Raw genomic sequence first — 19,906 nt, 5'->3', positions numbered from 1 at the left:
CAGGAGATCCGCGGCCTCCAGACGGGGACCACGGAGCCGGCAGGGAGATGAGCGGTTCCGATGTAAGATCCCTCAGCCATCGCCTCGCTCCCGCACCGAGCGGCTCCGAGTGCCCCGCGGCGGGGAGAGAACATCCCAACCCGGCAGAGTTTAACGCAGCCGGCTGCGCTGCTAGAAACCGCGAGAGAGCCTCCAGGAATTCATCCCGCTTCCGTGCTGTACGAAAACAAACCGAGAGCCCAAACTAAGGAAGAATCAGCCCCCGCCGTCCGGCGCAACGCCCGACCCAAACGCAGCTCCGCGGCCGCTCCCGACGGCGGCTCGGGGCTCCCGGCACCCCCAGCCGCGCCCCTTCGCACCGCTTCGCCGCCAACAAACGCTTACGGACGGAAAAACAGAGCCAAACGTTTTTCAACTCGCCCGAAACAAGAAGCCCACCCCCCCGCTCGCCCTCGAGCCCCCAGCTGCACTTTCACGAACTCCAAACTCCGCTTTAGGCGCAGACGCTGCCGCCTGGCCCCGACTGCCCGCGCCCCGCTGTCCGCCCCATCCCGGCATCGCTCCAGCGACCTCGGGAGCAACTGCTTACCCAGGAGGGAGACGCCGCCGGCAGCAGACGCGGCAGCAGCGGCCGGCACCGGCCGGGCAGGAGGCGCTGTCGCCCCGCAGGCGGGCCAGGATCCGCCTCGCAGCCCCGCCCCGGCACGGCTCGGGTGGGATGGGGTGGGATCGGGTCGGGCCGGCTGGAACTGGAGTGGCTTCGATAGAAAAGGTTGGCCCGGCATGGGATGGCATGGCACGGCTCGGCGAAGTTCGGCTTGACGCAGCACCGTGCAGTTCGGCACGGCGCGGCTCGGCTCAGCTCAGCCCAGCATGGCACAGTACCGTTTGGCACGGTTCAGTACGGCTAGGTATGGTTCAGCACAGCTCAGCAAGGTTCAGCTCGGCATGGCACAGCTCAGCATGATTCGGCATGGCTCAGCACAGCTCTGCAAGGTTCGGCTCGACACAGTATGGCAGAGTTTGGCATGGCTCTTAGCAGCCCAGCTCAGCATGGACTAGCATGGCTCGGCATGGCTCAGCACGGCTAGGCACATTTTGGCACAGCTCAGAGTGGATTCACACAACTCAGCTTGGCCCAGCAGGGCTCAGTTTGGTTTAACACAGCTCAGCACGTCATGACCTAGCACAGTTCAGCTCAGAACGGCTCAGCACAGCACATCTCAGGCTGACCTGGCGGGGCTCAGGTTAGGTTGGGATGTTTCAGCCTGGCATGGAACAGAAACTGGAATGGACCCAAAACCGGAGGTGAACTGAGAATTGGAACCAGAAATACGAATATAACCAGAAGCAGGATGTGAACTGGAAGTGGTCACTGGGCCAGAAGTAAAACTGCAGCTGGAAGGAGATGTGGAACCTAACGAAAAAAAAGGGACTGGAAGTGGAACCAAACCCTAATTGAAGGAGCGGGAGTGAATAGCTAACTGGAAGTGAATTCAGACCTGGAAGTTGAACCGGAAGTGAACAGGACAAAAGAGGAAATGGAAGTACAAATGTAATGGAAGCAGACATGAAACAAGAAGTGGAATTGTAACCCAAAGTAAAACTAGAACCAGAAGTGATCGTGGAACTGGAAGTGGAAAGGAAACTAGAAGTGAAAATGGAAGGAAATGCAGAACTGGAAGTGGAACCACAATGGGAAGTGGAAGTAAATGAGAAACTGGAATTGAAAGTGGAACCAGAAGTAAAAGCGGATTGGAGCAGAAATGAATCCAAAACCATAAGTGGAACATAAAGCCAAAAGTAGAAGGTGAACCAGAAGTGGAAATTAAACCAGAAGAAGAAGTACAACCTGAACTGGAAATGGAAGAGGAAGTTGAAATGGAATCAGGAGTTAAAATGTATTGCCTGTGTCATGCAGGCAATGAGCTCTGGGCTGAGCGAGGTGCTGCCTGAGGCCTCGACAGGTGTGCCCTGGAGATGCTGGAGTGCACAGTGGGTTGTGCATCCCCCATCTCCATGCACAAGCTTGTGTGGAGGCTGTTGCCGAGGCACCATGCACACCTCACAGCCCGTGGCAGAGCTGGAGCAGAGAGAGCTCCTCAAAACACAGGGCAGCACTTGGGTTTGGATGTTCCTCCAGTGTCCCCAGTCAATATGGGGTGCCCTTCTCACTGAGTCACCCACGGATCTCGCCATTAGCTCCTCCACACACTTATCCCCATGTGCACACACGGTGTCCAGACTATCTTAAATAAACGGCATCTAAAAAAGGAGATAGAGAAAGGGCGACTCACACTGCATTACCTTTGATAGGAGTGGTGTGGTTGGTGTCACAGCTCTGACTCAAAGCGAAGCTCCTGAAGCGGGTACCAGGACAAGAAGAGCAGCTGTTGTTCACAGCATGAAGGTGGGGGCCAGGCTGACCCTCCTGCCATGAATTTTTGGCAGGACACTCCATTCTTGCAGCTTTACCTAGATTCTTCCTTGGCATGAAGACCAGTGTTACAATATATAAAAATCACCAGGCCAGGTGATTTTTCAAGGAGCCAGCTCCATGTACCTAGTTCAGGCTCACTGCTCAAACTTCACATGAGGAGTCGTAAAGGCTGTTTATAAAAACCAAGGGGATTTCTTTATTTTGGTGTAGTGATGAGGACCTGGGACAGCATGCAGGGGCTGGCAGTGAGTTGACAACAGCCCTTGGATGAGCAGCCTGGGTGGCTGTGCTTGTTGCAGAGTAGTCTTGCTCCAATTATTGCAGGGGAGGTGACTAATGATATATATATATGTATACATGTATATATATACCCACCGTGAGATTAAGGCTCTTTGCGAGTCAGTATTGCCCAACCAGTTTATCATATGTTCCTGGTTAGTTAGCTTGGGGATGAGGGGGAAGAAGAAAGCGATAGTGAAAAGATAGAAAATAAAAGCAAGTGTTCATTATAGGAATGCAGAGACAGTGACCACTGCAGTTTCACAACATTCCATGAATCTGGGAGGCAGCAGGGATGGGGAGTGCAACTTCTCAGTCAGTGATGGGATGTTCTGAGCAAAAAGGCAAACAACAAAAAAAAGGTTTCAGGTGAAAATAGGCCAAAAGGCATAAAAAGGCAGCAGTCCTTTGTTTGCAAAGTCCTTATAAATGATCCGGTCTTTCTCTGATTTCAAAAGATAACAACACATTTTGCACATTCAACACTACTGCGCAGCCTTATCTACCCCTGTGCAGCCAGGGCCCCTCATCTTAGGGTCACTTCCATCCATCTCGGAAGCAGAACGTGAGCTGGGATCCTCCCCTTATCTTTGTTGCCCCTGGCAACCACGTGTAGGCAGCAGGGAGTCCTTTAGAGTGTCCCACAGGCCTCTCAAGCAACTTCTGAGACAAAAAACTTCTTTGTATGCACTCACAGGGGTGCAACACCATCCTCATGCAACAGCAGGCATTGGTTTCTGTAAAACTCAGAGGTGTAGGAACCTGGGCCAAATCTATCTTTATTTGTTGAGAAATTACCCTACATTTTTGAAAACGGCAGCCTTGCCTATTAAAATGAGAATATGATCACTGGAGTGTATTATACATAAAGAAAGAGCACATTTTCTAAAAAAAGGAAAGGTTCCATTTTACTTTTAGATTGACACGAAATTATTTTATTCAGCTAGATGGAGCAAGGGAGCAAGCAGAATATTAATTGTTTGGCAAATTCTATGTTAAATTGTAATGCTTTGTACTGGTGAGCATTTCACATTTTATCATCATGGTGGTAGGAGATGGAGATCCCTTCTCTAAGCCTGAACTTGGAGTCTTTCCAAGGGAAGGGAGACCTGGGCTGGGGGTAACCACTGGGTTTCCCTGGTCAGATTAATTTCTCAGCAGATTCCTTCACATCCACCTGAGGCAGGCTGCATTTGCTGGGTTGGCAAGCATGGATATTGCAATGCTGCTTCCATGTGGTAAGGCCAGCTGGCAAGGGGCTTCAATGACTGAACGCAACCTTAGTCCTCTGTAGAATAAAGAAGGTACTCTGCTAAAACCTTGAGGTGAGTAAGCAGGAGGTAAGTGAACTGCTTAGTGTTTTAGGAAGCATCAGGAACATCCTTTTTCCTTAGAAAAATATTATCTGATTTCTTGGGGAAATCTATAAGCAACATATCCCCTTCTCCAAATCTTTATTGCCAGAAGCTGTTGCTGCTGCCTAGAAAAGAAAGTGATGACAGGAGCTCTGAGCAGCAAAAGAACGAGAGTGGAGCACGTGGTCTCAGTTATTTATTGGTCTGTACAACGTGCATCTTCACAGTGCTGTGACTGTGGAATGGAGTTCCACCTGTAACACTGAGGTTATGTGGCGAGGCATTATGTAGATGATCATATATTGTTGTAAGGAGGATCATATATTTCAATGTGCATTGTACAGAGGTGGTGAGTGTTGCTTGGAGGAGGCATACAGGTGTTTGGGCTCTATAGTGTAGGTGGGTGTATCTTGTAGGATTATTTACAGAGGCATGACTTTGTCTATGCATAGGACGTGCTTAAAACAATTTGGCATACAGAACAATTATGGTCAGATGTGCATCAGTGTGACACTTGTTTGGAACAATGGGAGTGTATTTTTGGAGGGTGGTGAGGTTGTGCTGCTGTCTCAGTTCAGCATAGGGCTGTAAAATGAGGCTCTTCATTCATGGTATGCTTCTTCAGAAAAGGTCCTTGTGCATGGAGGTAATATGGGGGGCAGTGTAATATCAGGAGTCATGCAGTACGTGGGTTACATGGGAGATGTTACATAGGAGAGAGGGACAAGCACAGTGGGGGCACTGTATGGTGTGGAAGAGTAGCACATGGAAGGGTGTTAAATAGGGGGCAATAAGCACTGTGTGGGGGGCTGATATCTGGTAAATGTCTGATGTTTCTCTGCATGATCCCAGTTCCACTGAGGGCAGGAGAAGAGAACAGGAAGCCCAGCTGCCTCTGTGCATCCACTCCTCATCTGAGGGCATAGGTAAGTTAGCAAATGGAAATTGATTATTGAGATCCAAATTTTGTACGTTTAAATCATGGGGAAATGAGATTAACACCTCTCTGGAACAGTCCACAAAATGGGAGTGCGAGTAGGAAATAAATTTTAATATACTGTAGTACAAAATTTATAGTAGCAAAACAAATCAGTAACTGTGCAAAGAAAAAATCTTGTTTTTTTTAATAGTAATATTTAGAAAGGCTGATCATAGTCCCACTGAAGGCAATGGGCATAATTCAAACCCTTCTTGTATAGGGACACAGAGGGAAGTGAGCAAGAGTTGTTTTGATGGATTAGATAGATATAGAGCTCTGGATCCTGTTCTGGGAATCAGGCAAAAGATAATGTCTCCACCCAATGGGTTTTAAAATAATTTAGGAACAAATCACAGCAGGTAGGTGTAACAAACCACTGGAGGAATGATATGTTTGAAGGACAAATCTAGCCAATCAACAATGAGTAAAAGGCAGGGGCAGTATAAGAAAAAAAAAATCAAAGAATCATAGGGGTTGGAAGAGACCTGGCCCCATCCATTTGCCTCCCACCTCCCACTGTTGTCCATCAAGACCCTCAGGTCTTCCTCCACAGAGCTGCTCTCCAGGAGAGAGGGATCTTACAGTATGATCTGCAAAAAAGACTCATAAGTAAACATGGCTCCAGCAGGACTGTGAGTGCAGAGAAATGACTGTGACCTTGTTTGTGAGACTGAGTTTAATCCAGGATGTCCTCCAAACTCTTACCTCTTACCTCCCTCTGATCCCAAGGCTCTGCCAGCTACAGTGGAGTGGTTTGAAGTTGCTGAAGTAGGGAACTGGGCTCTTAGTTTGGCTAGTATAAAAGCATGGATTATTCACAACATGTTCTACATAGTGGTAACCATTTCTTGATGAAGTTAAGCTAAGATTTTACTCTGATGGGACTTAGCACATGTTGAAGTACTTCACTGAACGTGGATGAAGCTGAGTGTTTTAAATCCTTCACTGAATGAAGACTTCAGCTTGTGTTTTATTTCTTATTGAAAGCTTCCAGGCAAGGAGACATTTGGCCAGACCTTCAGTTGCTCGGTTGGAGTACGTAATGGAATGCTTTTGGAAATTTTCAGGAAACTTTCTTTGTTTTCTTTGATCTAAGCATAGAAAACAATATAGCCTTTACCCACCTAGGAAACTGTCCTGAAGCTTTTTGTGTTCCTTGTTGTCTTGGGAACTGGTTTGAAAGGGTTTGCAATGGTCATTGCCACAGCCATGGGGAAGAAACTCGGTGTCAAGGATAACTGCTGGGGAAAGCTTGTGATGTGCCTGTGCCCATTTTCCGAGGGGAAAGTAACCACAGATTGTTGGGTTGTTGTTTGGTTGGGTTTTTTTTGTTGTTGTTGTGGTGATGGGGAAATTACATGCCTATTTGCCAAACTGCTGCAGAGGAGCCTATGTACTTCATCTGAGCCAACTGGCCAAAAGAAGGCCAATATGTGTAAAGAGTTTTCTGCCCAAAACACTTGGATTGCTTGCTTTGTCATCCAGCAATTTGGATGTTTCTGGGTAGGTAGTAGCCAATAATTTGATTCTCTTGTGTTGTGCTTATTATAGGTGAAGTTAGGATGATTTGTGGATGTACACGTGGAGGCACAGGTTTGTCATGTATTATGGGTGTGTTTATGTGAGTGGATGCAACCAGTCACATTTGAGTATTGTGTGAAGCTGGTCGCATGCCAGTCAGCTTTGTTTTGGGAGCTGGGTAGCTATTGCCATGCTTACTAGACTGGCTCTGCTAGACCTAGTTCAGTGAGTAGCGTCATGCCATGTTTAATGAGACTTTGTCTGAATCAGCTGGGAGTGGACATACTGTGGAGTGTTCGTATTAGTGTTGGTATACTCCTTAAAAAGAATTGTGCATACTTATTTCACCTTTGCTGCTACATCTGGAGTTGGAGATAAGGATATATAGGAAGGATATAAATCACGCTCCTCTCTGAGGTTTCCAGGAGAACTATCAGCAGCCCTACTTTGACTGTATCTTGCGTAGATCAAGTTGAAGAGGAAAAACAAATGGCCTGTCTCTTCTGCCTGTGTGTGCTTCTCACTGCTACACCTTTGCCTAAGCTTGCTAATACTGAATACAAATATTGTCAGAGGAGGTAATCAGGAGTCCTTAAAATGTTCTGGGATGTAGATCCCAAAGATCACGTGTCGGCATTTAAGACTTCACCTATATTAAATTATTTATTGAGCAGGAAAAATGAGTGCTTGGTTTCCAGAAAAAAAATTTGTGAAGACTTGATTGACAACTGTTTGAGCAGGCTTCTGCCAGCATTTTTCATGTTTTCCTTGATTCCTGTATTCTCAGTGGGCCTCCATGGAACCAAACTGGGCTGTGGGGAAGGTGGATGTTTTGCTTGTGCTGTTATGATATCCAAGTATGATCCCTTCCAGAAGAAAATCCTATATCCTTTGCAATCTGACAGAGTGTGAAACAAAATAGGGACAGATCTAGGTCCTTGATGTGCCAGATGTTGCTTTATATGATTTTTTTAATGTATTTTTTCTGACAAAGCATAAGTTGTCATTTTCAGAATGCACACTCAGATGGCCAAGACACGAAGTTAAGTAAAGTAAACTCTTATGCCTTGAAATCTGGCATGTTTTCCCCCTGAATGTATACTTCCTCATGCACGAGGAATGAGAGAGAGTTAAGACACATGGAATAATTCTATTATTCTGACCAGTTGATTCAGGAGACAATCCCTCAGCTTTGTCTTGTTCATTATGTTAATTCTTTCCTGAAGGAATGTGTATACCAATAGCCAGGTCATACAAGTACTAAACAGCCTAGAAAAAATGTATCTAGAATTTCCCTATGAAAATTCTGGTATTAGTGGAAAACAGATTTTAGTTTGGTATCTTTGATTGTACATTCTCCATATGCTAGATGGTCAATGAACTGACTTACTGACAGTTCACCTGCCACTTCCCTGGGAAATGGTTGACTTAGGCTCTCTGTCACCTACATGTTGCTGAAGGAGTCTTACTTTTCCTTAAGGTATTGAGATGAGGTTAAAAGACATGTTGCATCCAGTGATACTAGCACCAGCTTGGATCCCTGGAATGAGTGCTGTTCTACACACTGACAGAGTGAGCAAAAATGATGCAGAATACCTGCTAAGTGAGTGGGAACTCCAATATAATAATAAAGATGGTATGAGGGAGAAAATCTAGATTAAAGATTACTTTCTATATCCATTAATGCCTCTCCCATGTAGGTAATCAAGTGAGTGATATGTATAAATAAAAATTCTCTCTAATTTTCAGTTTTCTAGAATATAGATTATGTAGAAGAGAAAGTACTCTTGTCGTAAATTAGCTTCAGACCTTTTCAGGCTGGCTTTGGCAGCTAGTTGGAAGCCTGTCATATAATTCATGTAAAATGTGTACACCTCCATGGATAGAGCCCTGTTTTACCTGGATAACTCCTACCACATCCTCAGCGTCAGCAGTGTGGGCTTTGTCTGAAAGACCAACTTACCATCCAGCACAGCTTTCCATGGCTTTGGAGGTCCTCAGGGGATGATGAGTGAGTGCTGGATGAGTGACCTTGCTCAGAAATGTGGCCTGCCATCTGAGGAGGAGGTACAGATTCACTGATACATTTCAGATCAGTCCTGCCTTTGAACGTGTTCTGAGAACTGTACAAAATTCCAGAAAATTATGGAGCATAAGAGCTCTTGTGTCATTTTTGCTAAACCCTTAGCAGAATCTCCAGTTTGTTCTGTGAGTGTCCTATTGTGACATGGATTGTCTTCTGCTTCCTTGAATTCTCTCAGTAGCCTCAATTGTTTAACACCTGTTTTACAACTAGATATTCAGAAAAAGCCCAAAGGCACTAGGCAACTTCATCTTATTTCTTAGTCTCTTGAAAATTTCTGGCCTTCATGTCAAATGTCCCTTTTTCCCATAAATGGATTTATATCTGTTAATTCTAATGCTCTGCAGGCTGAACAGAAAAGAAAAGACAAGGAATCAGTGTGCTTTTGCTGTCATCTTTTAAATGGACCTAGTCTACAACATTACATTTGGCACGTCTTTTATATGTTTCTTTGGGAAGGTACAGCAACTCAATCTTTATAATGAAGACCTGATTCATTTCAACCAAATATTGAAGGGATTTACTCCATCACAATGTCAGGATGAGTGTTTGACAAGCTCTAGCTATCACATCAGGAAGAAACTAATTGGATTTCTAACTTCTGGAGTTGTCTTAGCAGCTTGAGTGATGTGAAGTTAGTCCATATATTTGCAAAACAACTTCCAAACATTTCTTTTAAATAAATTCCTTCAGGTCCACTGCGTGAAGAAACTTCTCTCAGCGACTTGGTATCTTAAATAAGGCAGGAATTAGGCCTAGCATAATGTTATCTTTTAAGAGAGGGAAATGTAGCAGAGAAGAAGGGTCTGTAAAGTATAGTCTTTGCTTGAATTTTTACATGACTATCAGGACAGTTTGTGTAGGCTTTCCATCTCTTTAACATCTCTCTGAGTTGGCTTATATTCACAACTGAGTATCTAATAACCAGGCAATTGCTTCTCTAATACCTAGGGGGGCATCCTCAATTCAGATTTTTTCTTGCAGAGACTCATAAACAAAACCATTCTTTTTTAAAAATCAGTGATTAATGTAGTCTATTGCACTCAGTCTGTGCTGCATTCACATATTTCACTTCTGCTTTGATACCCAATCTGTCAGAGGGAAGCATGACACTGAGTTGCAATGAAAGCCTTATGAGCATGCAAATATTTTTTCCTTGCAGGCAGAATTGCTGGAAAAAGAGGGATGTGTATTATTCCCACCAAATTTGGCACCAGCCACACTGTCCCATTTCTGAGCCAGGTTGGTAAATCATCTTTTCAGTAGAGGTGTAAGATTTATGCTGCCTCTCTGACTTTCTTCTTTGTCCAGAAAAAAAACCCAAACACAATGCAGTTAAGTTTCCATTGTTTGTATTGCGTTTGTTTCCCTGTATATTCCCTCTTCATCAGTAGTAGAAATACTCTGACACTGAAAAATGACATCTTTGTTCCTATGTTTAACCTGACTTGATGGAGTGTCAGTGGCATTGGCAAGTTCAGGTGAATAGTGCACCTCTGTTTCAGAGGCATATTAGGGTTACTTCACCTACATTCTCAGCTGAAAATATTGGCTGAGGTTTGCCAAGTCACCTTCTACAGAGTTGCAGATACTGAACCAAATTCACCTCACTTGTATACTAGTGGCTAAAGCCACTAGGTACACCAAAGAACATTCATTCTCTCTGTAATTTGTAAGCAAGGTCTGCTAGACACTTCACTGGTTTGTTTATGGTTAATTGGATTAATATTCCCTTTTATACGCTGGAGCTCTGGTTCAATATATATATATATATATATGTATGTATGTATGTATACACACACAGATGGCTCTGTGTCACTTAACATGTGGTGGGACTGAGATGGGTCAAGGACTTCACACCAGAATGATCCAGGTAGTAATGAGCTTGGACTTTAACAAATGAGGCATCTTTTAAGGCAAATTACACTCAACCTGTAGCATTCTCTCAGGCAGCTTGACACTGCTGCTGGGTGCACATCTAGGGTAACAAATCATAATTAATTCCTCTTAACTGTTTCAGCAGCTGGGTTTTCAAAGTACTACTGCATCTGAGCAGGAGAATTAGAATTCTCATCTTGTAGGTAGATAATGCAAGTTATGGTTACAGTCTAACCTTAAAGCAATTTATTTTCGTCCCATGAAAGTACAGTTTGTGTATTTGGTATATTTGTCACATTGCATTTATCTGTATACTTTAATATCTTAATAGGTAAAAAGGCCTAAGAACAACCATGCTTTTTCTTGAAAATAAATGGAAAATCTAGTAGGGCTCTTAATCCTCTGAGACTCTTGTAATTGAGAGAAGAACTTGGTCTCACAATAATGAAGTGAATGCCTGTTGTTTTGGCAAAAGTGTGCACATGTATTCATGTTGTGCTTGAGAACTAGCCAGAAAATTGCTAAGTTTGCCCCATGTAGACATGAGGTCAACTGAGTCTCCAAGGAAAGAGAAACTTTTCACTGGAAGAGGGTGGAAGTTGCAGTGTGAACCCTGGCAGTGTAGGCAGTGAATGATCATGCTCCTCTATAAGAAGAGCCACTTATCGATCGTTTTTCTTTGCTCTGCAGATTGCTAGCAGGTTGCTGAGAATCTCCACCTCCAAAATTTATGTCAGTTAGACCATCATGAACACTATCCCAAATACCTCCCCAACAGCTGGATCTGTAAGTGTGGATATCAATGCAGTGACCATCTATGTACTGATAGCAATTTATTAAGGCTACTGGATCTTAAGCTGGGGCTCAAGAAGATGATAACTTGCTGTGTATTTATCTATTGCTTAAGGAAAACAACTTTAGAAAGAGCTTTGCAGGCAAAAGGTATCCCAGAACTTCTATAACTATCAGGGGGTGTTAGATAACAAGTGGCCATATTTTGTTCTTATACTTTTTCTTTCTCATTCAATCTTTTTGTAGTCATAAAATGGAGTCTTTGTGATTGTTCAGAATGAACAGAACAATTATCCATTTAAATGGCTGACTATCTTAGTAATTAACAAGATCTTACACTTGAAGCACAATGTTACTTGCAGGTGGTTTGTGGCTTATGCTGTGGAGCCAAAGACCTCTAGGCGTTATATACTTAGAGCAAGTATCTCCGTAGCAATGGCATCATCATAGTTGTCTCTGACGTGGGGTGGAGTTATCAAGGCATCTATTTATAGGGCATATGACATTTCCATTGAAAAGGAGAACTTAGTCCTGGTCATCCTCAAGTTTGAAGCAAAAGTAAAAAATTGAAGTATTTCAGGCAGGTTTTATTTTTCTGCACAGCTTGCTTGAGTAGGCTGAATTTCAGCAAGGATTTTGTTCAATGTTAGGAGCTCACCTTGCTACACGTGTTAGGGTGACCCACTGCTAGTTGGTAAAGTTCCTGTATAAACAAGTGGATTTAAGGTATTCTGTGAAATGGTCTGGGAACTTCTATGCTGTATTTGGGATTCCTCTCTTCTATCAGCATAATCTGTTTTAAAATTCTTTTCAGTTTACGTTTCTCCTACTCAACAAGCCATCTGCTAGTGAGCTTTGTTCCTTTATATATGTGCCAAAGTCCTAAAGGAAATATTGATTTATTATTAAAATTCTTTGAGACTTTAAAGTGTTCTTAATACTACATGCTGTCTTTTCAAGCCTTATAATATTGCTTTTCTCTATTTGTTTTTAGAACGCATGTCAGACCGCCTTAAAAAGACTTGAGCTGATGAAACAGTCCAATCCTAAAGGATTCGGGGACTACCAGGTAAGTAATCTGTCTCACCAGACAAATGAGCATTGTCAGACTGTTTTCATTGGCACCACCCTGAATGCAGATATATCTTTCTGCATCTTATTAGCAGAGGTTTGAGGCAAGAGAGCAAGTGAAACAGACAAAGCTTGCAAGGACTTGTCTACAAATCCCAAGTTATGACTGATCCTGGGGCCTGCCTATGACAAACTTTACCAAATAAGTCTGAAGTGGTTACCTATATTTCTGTAGATAGGCTCCAGTCCTGGTCAGAGAGAAGTCTAATTGTTTTCAAATTCTTATTCACCATGCCAGATTAAAATTGCCTGTGAGATCCGTGTTAGCCTGTCAGCAATGGGGTTGGATTCTATAGAATGAGTGAGTATTCATACTGCAGAGGCAGTTCTTATTCAGTTGCATTGACTGCATCCAGGGAGATTCTGGGAGGATTTATAGCCCCAGTCCGTTTGTTTCAGGGCTACGTCTCCTTTCCTACCTAGAAACATTACACATGACCTCCAAGAAATATTTAACTGCATTCAAAAAAGCAAAGGATTTGCTACTGGACTTGTAGGAGTGAGTCCATAATAGCCACCATCAGCCCTGAGATTCACTGGAAAATAAAAATGACTGAAATAGTTTCAATTGGGTTTGGGAATATAGGGCAGTTTTATCAGATTTCTACTTATAGCTTTTCATGCTTTTCATTTCTGCGTGGGCTTGATGGAGGGGATAAAACATAAGAGCATTAAGATTTTTATAAGTTGTGATGTGGTGGTATTTCTTTTGACTGTTTGTGGAATGAAATCTGATTTTGTTGTTTGTTTTTCCTGTCTAAAATTCCTGACCTTGGCTACTACTTCAAACTAACAAAGAGAAGCCATTCTGCTACTTCAGTTACGGTTCTGCTTGCTCTGAGGTTGAGATGGATTGCCTGACAGGTGACCACAAGATGAGGTGGTCAGCAGGGAAATGGCCCCCTGTTTGGATAAAGAAAACATTAAAAGAAAGTGAGCACTGGCTGTCAGCCTGTCCCTAGCTCTACCATTGGTCCAGTGTGGCCTTCTGTCCATTTCCTAGTTATGGGATTTACTTATGTGAGAGATAGCAGCACTGCCTTAGCAGAAAGGAACAGCAATGTATCAAAATTAAATAAAAATAGCGCTGGAATCTTTTAGAAAGGATGAAGAAATAAGACAATTCATTAGAATCTGACCTTATGCCCTAATGGGTTATGCTCAGGTACAGAGCATTGCTCCTGGCAGCTTGGACCCAATCTGTGCTGGTTCCGATCGATCTCCAGGGGAAACTGCAGTGAGTTATTTTGTTTTACATTAGGGATGAACTCAGTTTAAAAGATAGCATGAGCAATTGAGCTTGACGTAAGTTGTTGAGCACTGGCCAAGAGTGGGTAGTGGTGGATAGATATATTACTCCTCCTTATATGAAACCACAATGCACCAGTTTCATCAGCCGTGCTGATTTATTCTTTATTTCTGTCTCTCAGTACATTCATGCATTGTTATGGATTCTGGCACCAGACTGAATCCAGCCATGGATATAGGACAGGTATGTGAAGCAGTATTACTAATTTCACCGTGTTAGAGATCACACTGCTCTCAGACTTTTCTAAATGAACCATTAATCCTCTTTAGCTTGTGCATTTGCAGATTTTAATTGGGTACCCAGTGAGAAATTTTAGGCTGGCTATGAAAACCAGTTTGATCCACAGTTAACTGTGCAACAGGCACAGGGTTGTGAATGCAGAGGAAACTAGTTACAAAGAACTTATGTATTTTGTGCACTAGCAATCACAAAGACGTTGTTCTGCAAATAAAGGTAATAAACACAGGGATGTCTGATATACTGAGATGTCTCATTAGACATCTGCACATCCTTACCTAGCAATGCAGTACTGTTCCTTTGCTAACTCTAGGTGTCAGTATAATGCAACTCCAGTGATGCTGCCGCAGGATTTAACGAGGTGCAGAGCTCTACTATCACTGAAATGAGACTTCTTTGAAAGCGACGTTTTCTGAGAGATGTTTTCTTAGTAGTGGCCAAAGGGAAAGGGAGCCTTTGTCTTCTCAGCCTGTCAGATTGGGGCTGGGACTCAAGATATGGCTTATATGGAGCCCATCAATGAGACAGCAATTTCTTCTGTCCTTCTATGAATTGCTGCAGAAGATCTGGGATGGGAAAAAGAGAAAAGGGGGTAATGTAGCTGAGAGATCATGGAGGTGGGTTAAGGAATGTTTGCGGAGAATTCTCAGAGCAGTCAGTCGAATATCTGTCTCTGTGAGCACAGAGTACAGAGCTTCCTCATATAAGACTGTGTGTACGTGCTCCTCACAGCTGCTTTATCAACAAATTCATGTCCTGCACTTAACAGCACATGCATTTGTCTGTATGTGTAAATTGCTTCATCTACCAGGAAATTCAGTTACACCACACTGTGAACACAGGAGTTGTACACAGGTGCCAAGCTGTACTCAACAGAAAGGTAAAGGGTTTAGAGATGAAAAGTAAGGATTTAGCCAGGAATGGAGGATTGAGAACTCTGAAGTCATCACTGTTTATTTGTTCTTGTGCAGAAAAGAACAAAAATGCATAATGAATGTAACCTTGTTTGGGTGTTTTTGTGGATAAGAGCATTTGTCCAAGGCCATGGGCTCTTCATCATGAAGGATCTGTGCTGCTCACCTGAAGGGAATTTGTACACTTGAGAGCCTGTGATGTACAGAATCCCCATGTTTGGAGGCATCCCAGCAGAATTCTGTGTGTCCTCTTTGTGACTGCCCAAAGAACAAGGCCATTTATTCATCCAGGGTATACCTGCAAGATCTGCAGGCCTTTAATTGCTCAATGCTTGTGTAAATGTGTGATAAAGAAAGAGTGCATGCAATCAGAGTAGGTGATTTTTGTCGCACTGGCTTTATTCTAGGTTCAGGATGCTTTTCTGTTCTTTCCCAGAAACATGAGTACTGCTCCTTATTGTAAACAGGAACAGCAGTAGCCTGCACAATGCCACTCTGTTCAGTAGAGAGAACTGAAATGACTTTGCTGTGCCAAAAGCTCTATCTCTAACAGAATCTGCAAGCCTCCTCTGCATACTGTCTTCTCCTGAAGTTCTCATTGCCTTTCCTTAGCAGTAGGGACACTGCTATGGTTGACACTTTCAGCAGTATTACTTCCCCAGATCTGAAGTACCAACATCTTGCATCTGAATTTTCATGTTTTGCTTCCTTTGCTGTTTTATTCTGCCTTTAAACATAATTATTAAATATAGTAATTTAATAATAATTAATAATTTATCAAGTAATTATTAATCTAATATTATATTAATAATTTAATATTAAAATATTGTAGTATTAAGTCAATGTGTTCTTCAGCTGCTTCAGTCAGTGCTGATCTCTGCAGCTATATACTCGTGTATATATTTACATAGCAGGCCTGCATATACAGCATGAGTTCACTATACTTAAGGCTAAACAGAATTGCTTACTGCAACTTTTTTTCTCCTCTTTACAGTTCCCTTCTGTAAGTCATACTCTGTGCATGTGTGAAAGGAAAGCTTGAGGAGCAAACTCTTCCTGTGAAACTAGGCTTATACCAGAGGGACTACAAGGCAGTAGGACTATAATGGAAGAAAGCAATCCATGTTCCGGCTCAACTACTGTGATTCATAGAATTTTCACATTTAATTTCTCAATCTCTGTTTCCTCTACAAGGAAAGATTGCTGCCGGATTATAGCTGTGCTGTAGATTCAAATGAAGAGTAAGTGGAAAATAATGTTATCTAGATGTAACTGAAAATCCTACAAATTTCATTTAGAATTGCTGCAAGGATGGGAGATGCTCATTGCAAAACAGTATGAGATTACATGGTTATTGTATTGGGGTTGTTGGTTTTTTTAAACAAACAAACAAAACGTGGGAGATAATTATCACCTTATCACCTATTCTTAGTCCAAAAAGGACTTAAAAGCACTGAACCTGTACAAACAGTCCTCAAGCGGAGACGCAAAAAGGCATAAGAGACACTGAGGGCTGGATCCTACTATGTCCCCTCAGCACACACCACTACAAAGAGAAAGATAAGCAGGAATTTTGACATTAGCTAACTGTGATGAAGGTCTTACATATGTAATGGCAGTGGTTCAGAAGGAGATCTTAAAGTGTGACCAATAGCTGGTTTATCCTAAATGAAAGAGGATTGCTTTGTCTACAGCAATCCTAGGGCTATGCCGGGGACTAGATGGAATTTTAGTTAATGTGCTATCTTGTCTTCTCTGATTAAAGATGAAAGCTGGAGATGATAAGGTTTCTAACAAAATACTGATTCATTTGACACGTTCAGCCTATTTCCTTCATGTCTTTCCCTCATCTTTTGAACACCAGAGGACATCAGAGAAAGAACCTGGGAGGAATGAAATGTTCCTGATTGTTACTCCTGAGGTGATTTATACCAGCTTAGGTGAGGTACAGGACAAGGGCAAAGCTGAGGGATGGGTTGGCTCTGGGTGCTCCCTAGGTTCAGTCTCCTGCTTTAATGTTATGGCCTTGCTACCTTTTCAAGGCAACGCTTAGTTCTGCTGAAAGTAAGGGAATTGTATATGTCTGGGAACTTGTGGAAAGGTGAAAGGACCCTTGTTGGCTGGTGAGGATGGACCAGCACTGTGATTGAGTCTGAAGAAGACAATTGGCTGCTCGGGGCTCTCCAGCAGTGTGACTGAATTTTGAGGCAGGCCTGGCCTTCTCAAAGCACAGCAGGGTTGGGAACACCATCAGCAGTTCCCTAGGAGGTCTGACACAGTGCCATCTCACCGGTTTGCATAGAGTAGGCAGATGCTGGCTGTGCTGCTTTAGGAGTTTTCATTTGTGTGAGCAGGCTCGTCACAAAGGAGCCATTGCCAATGCTATTGGCCCAGAAGGAAGAGAGTGCCCAGAGTACAAATAGGAGTGCATTCAGCGCCCATGAGGGTGCCCCCAAGTGCTGGGTTTGTTGAAAGCTATTCAATCCACCACAGTGGATGTGCAGTTTTCTATGTTCCAGTGCCATCCTGAAGCATATGTTTCTCCAGGACTTGGTCCTGCATTTTGTAATGCAACTCAGCCTTGACAGTGTAAAAGGCCTTGACACCTTGTCCCTGGCAGTGGTCAATCTCAATTCTCTTCCCTTTCAGTTGGAGCTGTGGCATGGACAATCACACAACATGGAGCAAGGGTCTTCAAGAGTTCATCTAGTTCACAGCACTTGAATTAATGCTCTCTGATATGGTCCCTCCAGATGGAGCATTCCTACCAGCTCTCTGGAGTGCCGAGGTGGTCCGACAGCAAGCTACGAGAAAATGGGAAAGCAGAAAGGTCCCAGCGGTAGAAATGAGCCAGCTGCTGCTTCTGCTGGAGGGACAGCTCGCTGAGCAGCTTCTTGGACAGCCAGCTATAAGTCCACAGCACGTGTTGATCGGTGAGCTCAGGGAGGTGGGTGTTGGCCTTCAGCCTGGTGCGCTGCAGCAGGTGGCCCAGCTCCTGCCTAAGGAAGCCAAACATCAGCACGTAGTCGTACTGAATGAGGCAGGGCAGGCACAGGCTGACGAGTGGTTTCCAGGCTGTGCCGGCTTTTTGCAGCCCCATGTCTAAAGCTTCCTGGACAAAACTGCTGAAGGAAGAGCTGCTGTGCGTGCTTTGCAGGTAAGCAGCGACCAGCCTCTGGAAGGGATCCCTGACAAAGAGCACTTTGGTGTAGGACCCTATCACAGCTTCTATCGTGCTCAGGTTAAGTTTGCTCAGCTCTGTCTGCAGAGTGTGCTGCTGAGTGTAGGGAAGCGGTGCCGGGAGCGTCCCATTTTCTTTCTCTTCCAGCTCTTCCAGCAGCTGCTGCCATCCCTCCACTCCTGTTGCCGGCACCTGGCAGTAGAGGAAGTTCAGCTTGGTGCTCACCCTCACCCTGGAGAGCAGATGAGCTCTCTCCTCTCGGCTTGTCTGGAGCATGGTGGCTTTGCCTGACTGGCTGCAGAAAGCTCTCAGGCTTTTCTTCCTGAGCTGCTGAACATGGAGGAAGGTGTCCAGTGTCAGAGTGAAATCCTCCTCTGCCTTGGGGGCCAGGTCATCTGGGAAACACCATACAAACACAGGAGGTGAGGGAATCCTTGCTGTGACCCTGAGCCAGCACCCCAGATGTTGTGGGCAGGCTCTCTTCCAGTTAGTGCTGTTATCTTAGGGGGGTAGAAGGGGTAGTGGATTCTGTTCCTGAGCTCTCTGAGCAGCCCCCTATGACTGTGAGAGCTCACGGATGCCCAGACTATGCTTTTCCCAAGCTACAGATTTTGAGTGGTGATCGAAACAGTTGGTTTGTGCTACAGATCTAGTTCTCTGCTAAATCCATATTTTTGTTTTTAACTCCCCTCTTTCAACAGAGATGAGCTTGCCAAAGAGCAAGTAGAATCAGAAGTGTTCAGAGAGATGAAGGAGTTGTGAATTTGTAAATATAAATACACGCCCCCCTACAAGCCCCTTTGGATCTGTTAAGAGTTAAACATTGGATATTAAACATATGTCAAAATAAGACATCATTCTCTGTAGCTAGAGGTGATTTAGGAATCCACATGGCTTAGCTTCCTGCATCATTTTGGCATATAAAGTTCTTTCTCCTGAAGATGAAAAGGAAAAAGCGAGTAAAAAGCTAAAAGCACACATGAAGAGCAAAAGCAAATAAAAGGACAGTTGACAGTTGCTTTGAATTTGTCAAATTTCAGCTTTGCTCCTTACTTTTTATCTTCTTACTGTGGATGTGATGAGGCCATTCCAGGCTTAAGGCTCACATCAAGGCAGAGATTAATATGTTCCTTGTGATGTATGTTTAGTACCACAAACTTGCATTTGGCAGCCCCGAGAGGAACATTATTTTTGATGGTTTCTCCTGGGTCCTTGGGAAGTTAAATATTTTCCTCTGATTTGGGGATGTTTTCGGGCATGGAAGATAAGCCCTTCTCAAAACTATGGAAAAAGGACTCCAGGAATGCAGGAAAAGAATGCAGCAATACTTGAAGCTACCTTGAGGTAATCTTCGATGCACCCAGACCAAAACACTTGCAAAATACAGCTTGTAGGATTTGTAGGGATTGGAGGGGAGCATGCATTATGCAGGCAGCAGATGCATTATCCAGTTCACCCAGCCCCCTCCAGCTTCCCCCCAGAAGCAGAGCCTTGTTCCCTCCCATTTCCCCATAGCACAGCTTTTTTGAGTTACTTCCGTGAGTCTGACACCTTGTTCCCCCTGGCCCTGAGATAAAGATCCCCTCTGGGGACATAAAGCCGCAGGGCCCCACGGTGAGAGCTGTTCCTGTGGTGTGGAGCAGCTCGCCCTCGCTGTGAGCATTACCTCCTGGGGTCCAGAGAAGCCTCCAGGTCACAAGGATGATGATGCCCAAGGTGGCTACAATGACGATGCGGAGAAGGAAACGCATGGCAGAGCCGTACTGGGACCTCAACACTGAGCGGGGGCAGACATGGAGGACGGGTG

General features: G+C 44.0%; 2 protein-coding genes and 1 long non-coding RNA gene across 7 annotated transcripts in view; 1 reads left to right on the top strand and 2 right to left on the bottom strand.

Moving 5' to 3' along the window:
- The window catches only part of STON1 (stonin 1), a 21,312-nt gene extending 20,617 nt beyond the window's left edge, over positions 1-695 (bottom strand). For all 4 annotated transcript variants that reach the window (XR_014881854.1, XM_085218875.1, XM_085218878.1 and 1 more), the window contains exon 1: positions 590-695. The gene's annotated coding sequence lies outside the window, so the exon portion shown is untranslated. The remainder of the gene's footprint in view (positions 1-589) is intronic.
- Positions 277-18,381, top strand: LOC146544862 (uncharacterized). 2 transcript variants are annotated; one of them, XR_014881856.1, is made up of 7 exons: positions 277-5,000; positions 9,820-9,899; positions 11,226-11,321; positions 12,322-12,396; positions 13,889-13,950; positions 15,913-18,075; positions 18,247-18,381. It is a non-coding gene; the product is annotated as an uncharacterized LOC146544862 (long non-coding RNA). The 2 variants fall into 2 exon arrangements; XR_014881855.1 differs by lacking the exons at positions 13,889-13,950; positions 18,247-18,381 and having other exon boundaries at positions 15,913-16,703.
- LOC104909553 (carbohydrate sulfotransferase 8-like) lies at positions 15,297-19,906 on the bottom strand. Its single transcript, XM_031552345.2, has 2 exons — positions 19,766-19,906; positions 15,297-18,494 (listed from the first exon to the last, which is right to left on the bottom strand). Exons 1-2 carry the CDS (start codon positions 19,848-19,850, stop codon positions 17,683-17,685), a joined length of 897 nt encoding a protein of 298 aa, XP_031408205.1. The 5' UTR covers positions 19,851-19,906; the 3' UTR covers positions 15,297-17,682.

The sequence above is a fragment of the Meleagris gallopavo genome, chromosome 2, assembly GCF_905368555.1.
Source record: "Meleagris gallopavo chromosome 2, MGAL_WU_HG_1.1, whole genome shotgun sequence".
In the NCBI taxonomy this organism is placed as follows: Eukaryota; Metazoa; Chordata; class Aves; order Galliformes; family Phasianidae; genus Meleagris; species Meleagris gallopavo.
This window is presented reverse-complemented; position numbering and strand designations above follow the sequence as displayed.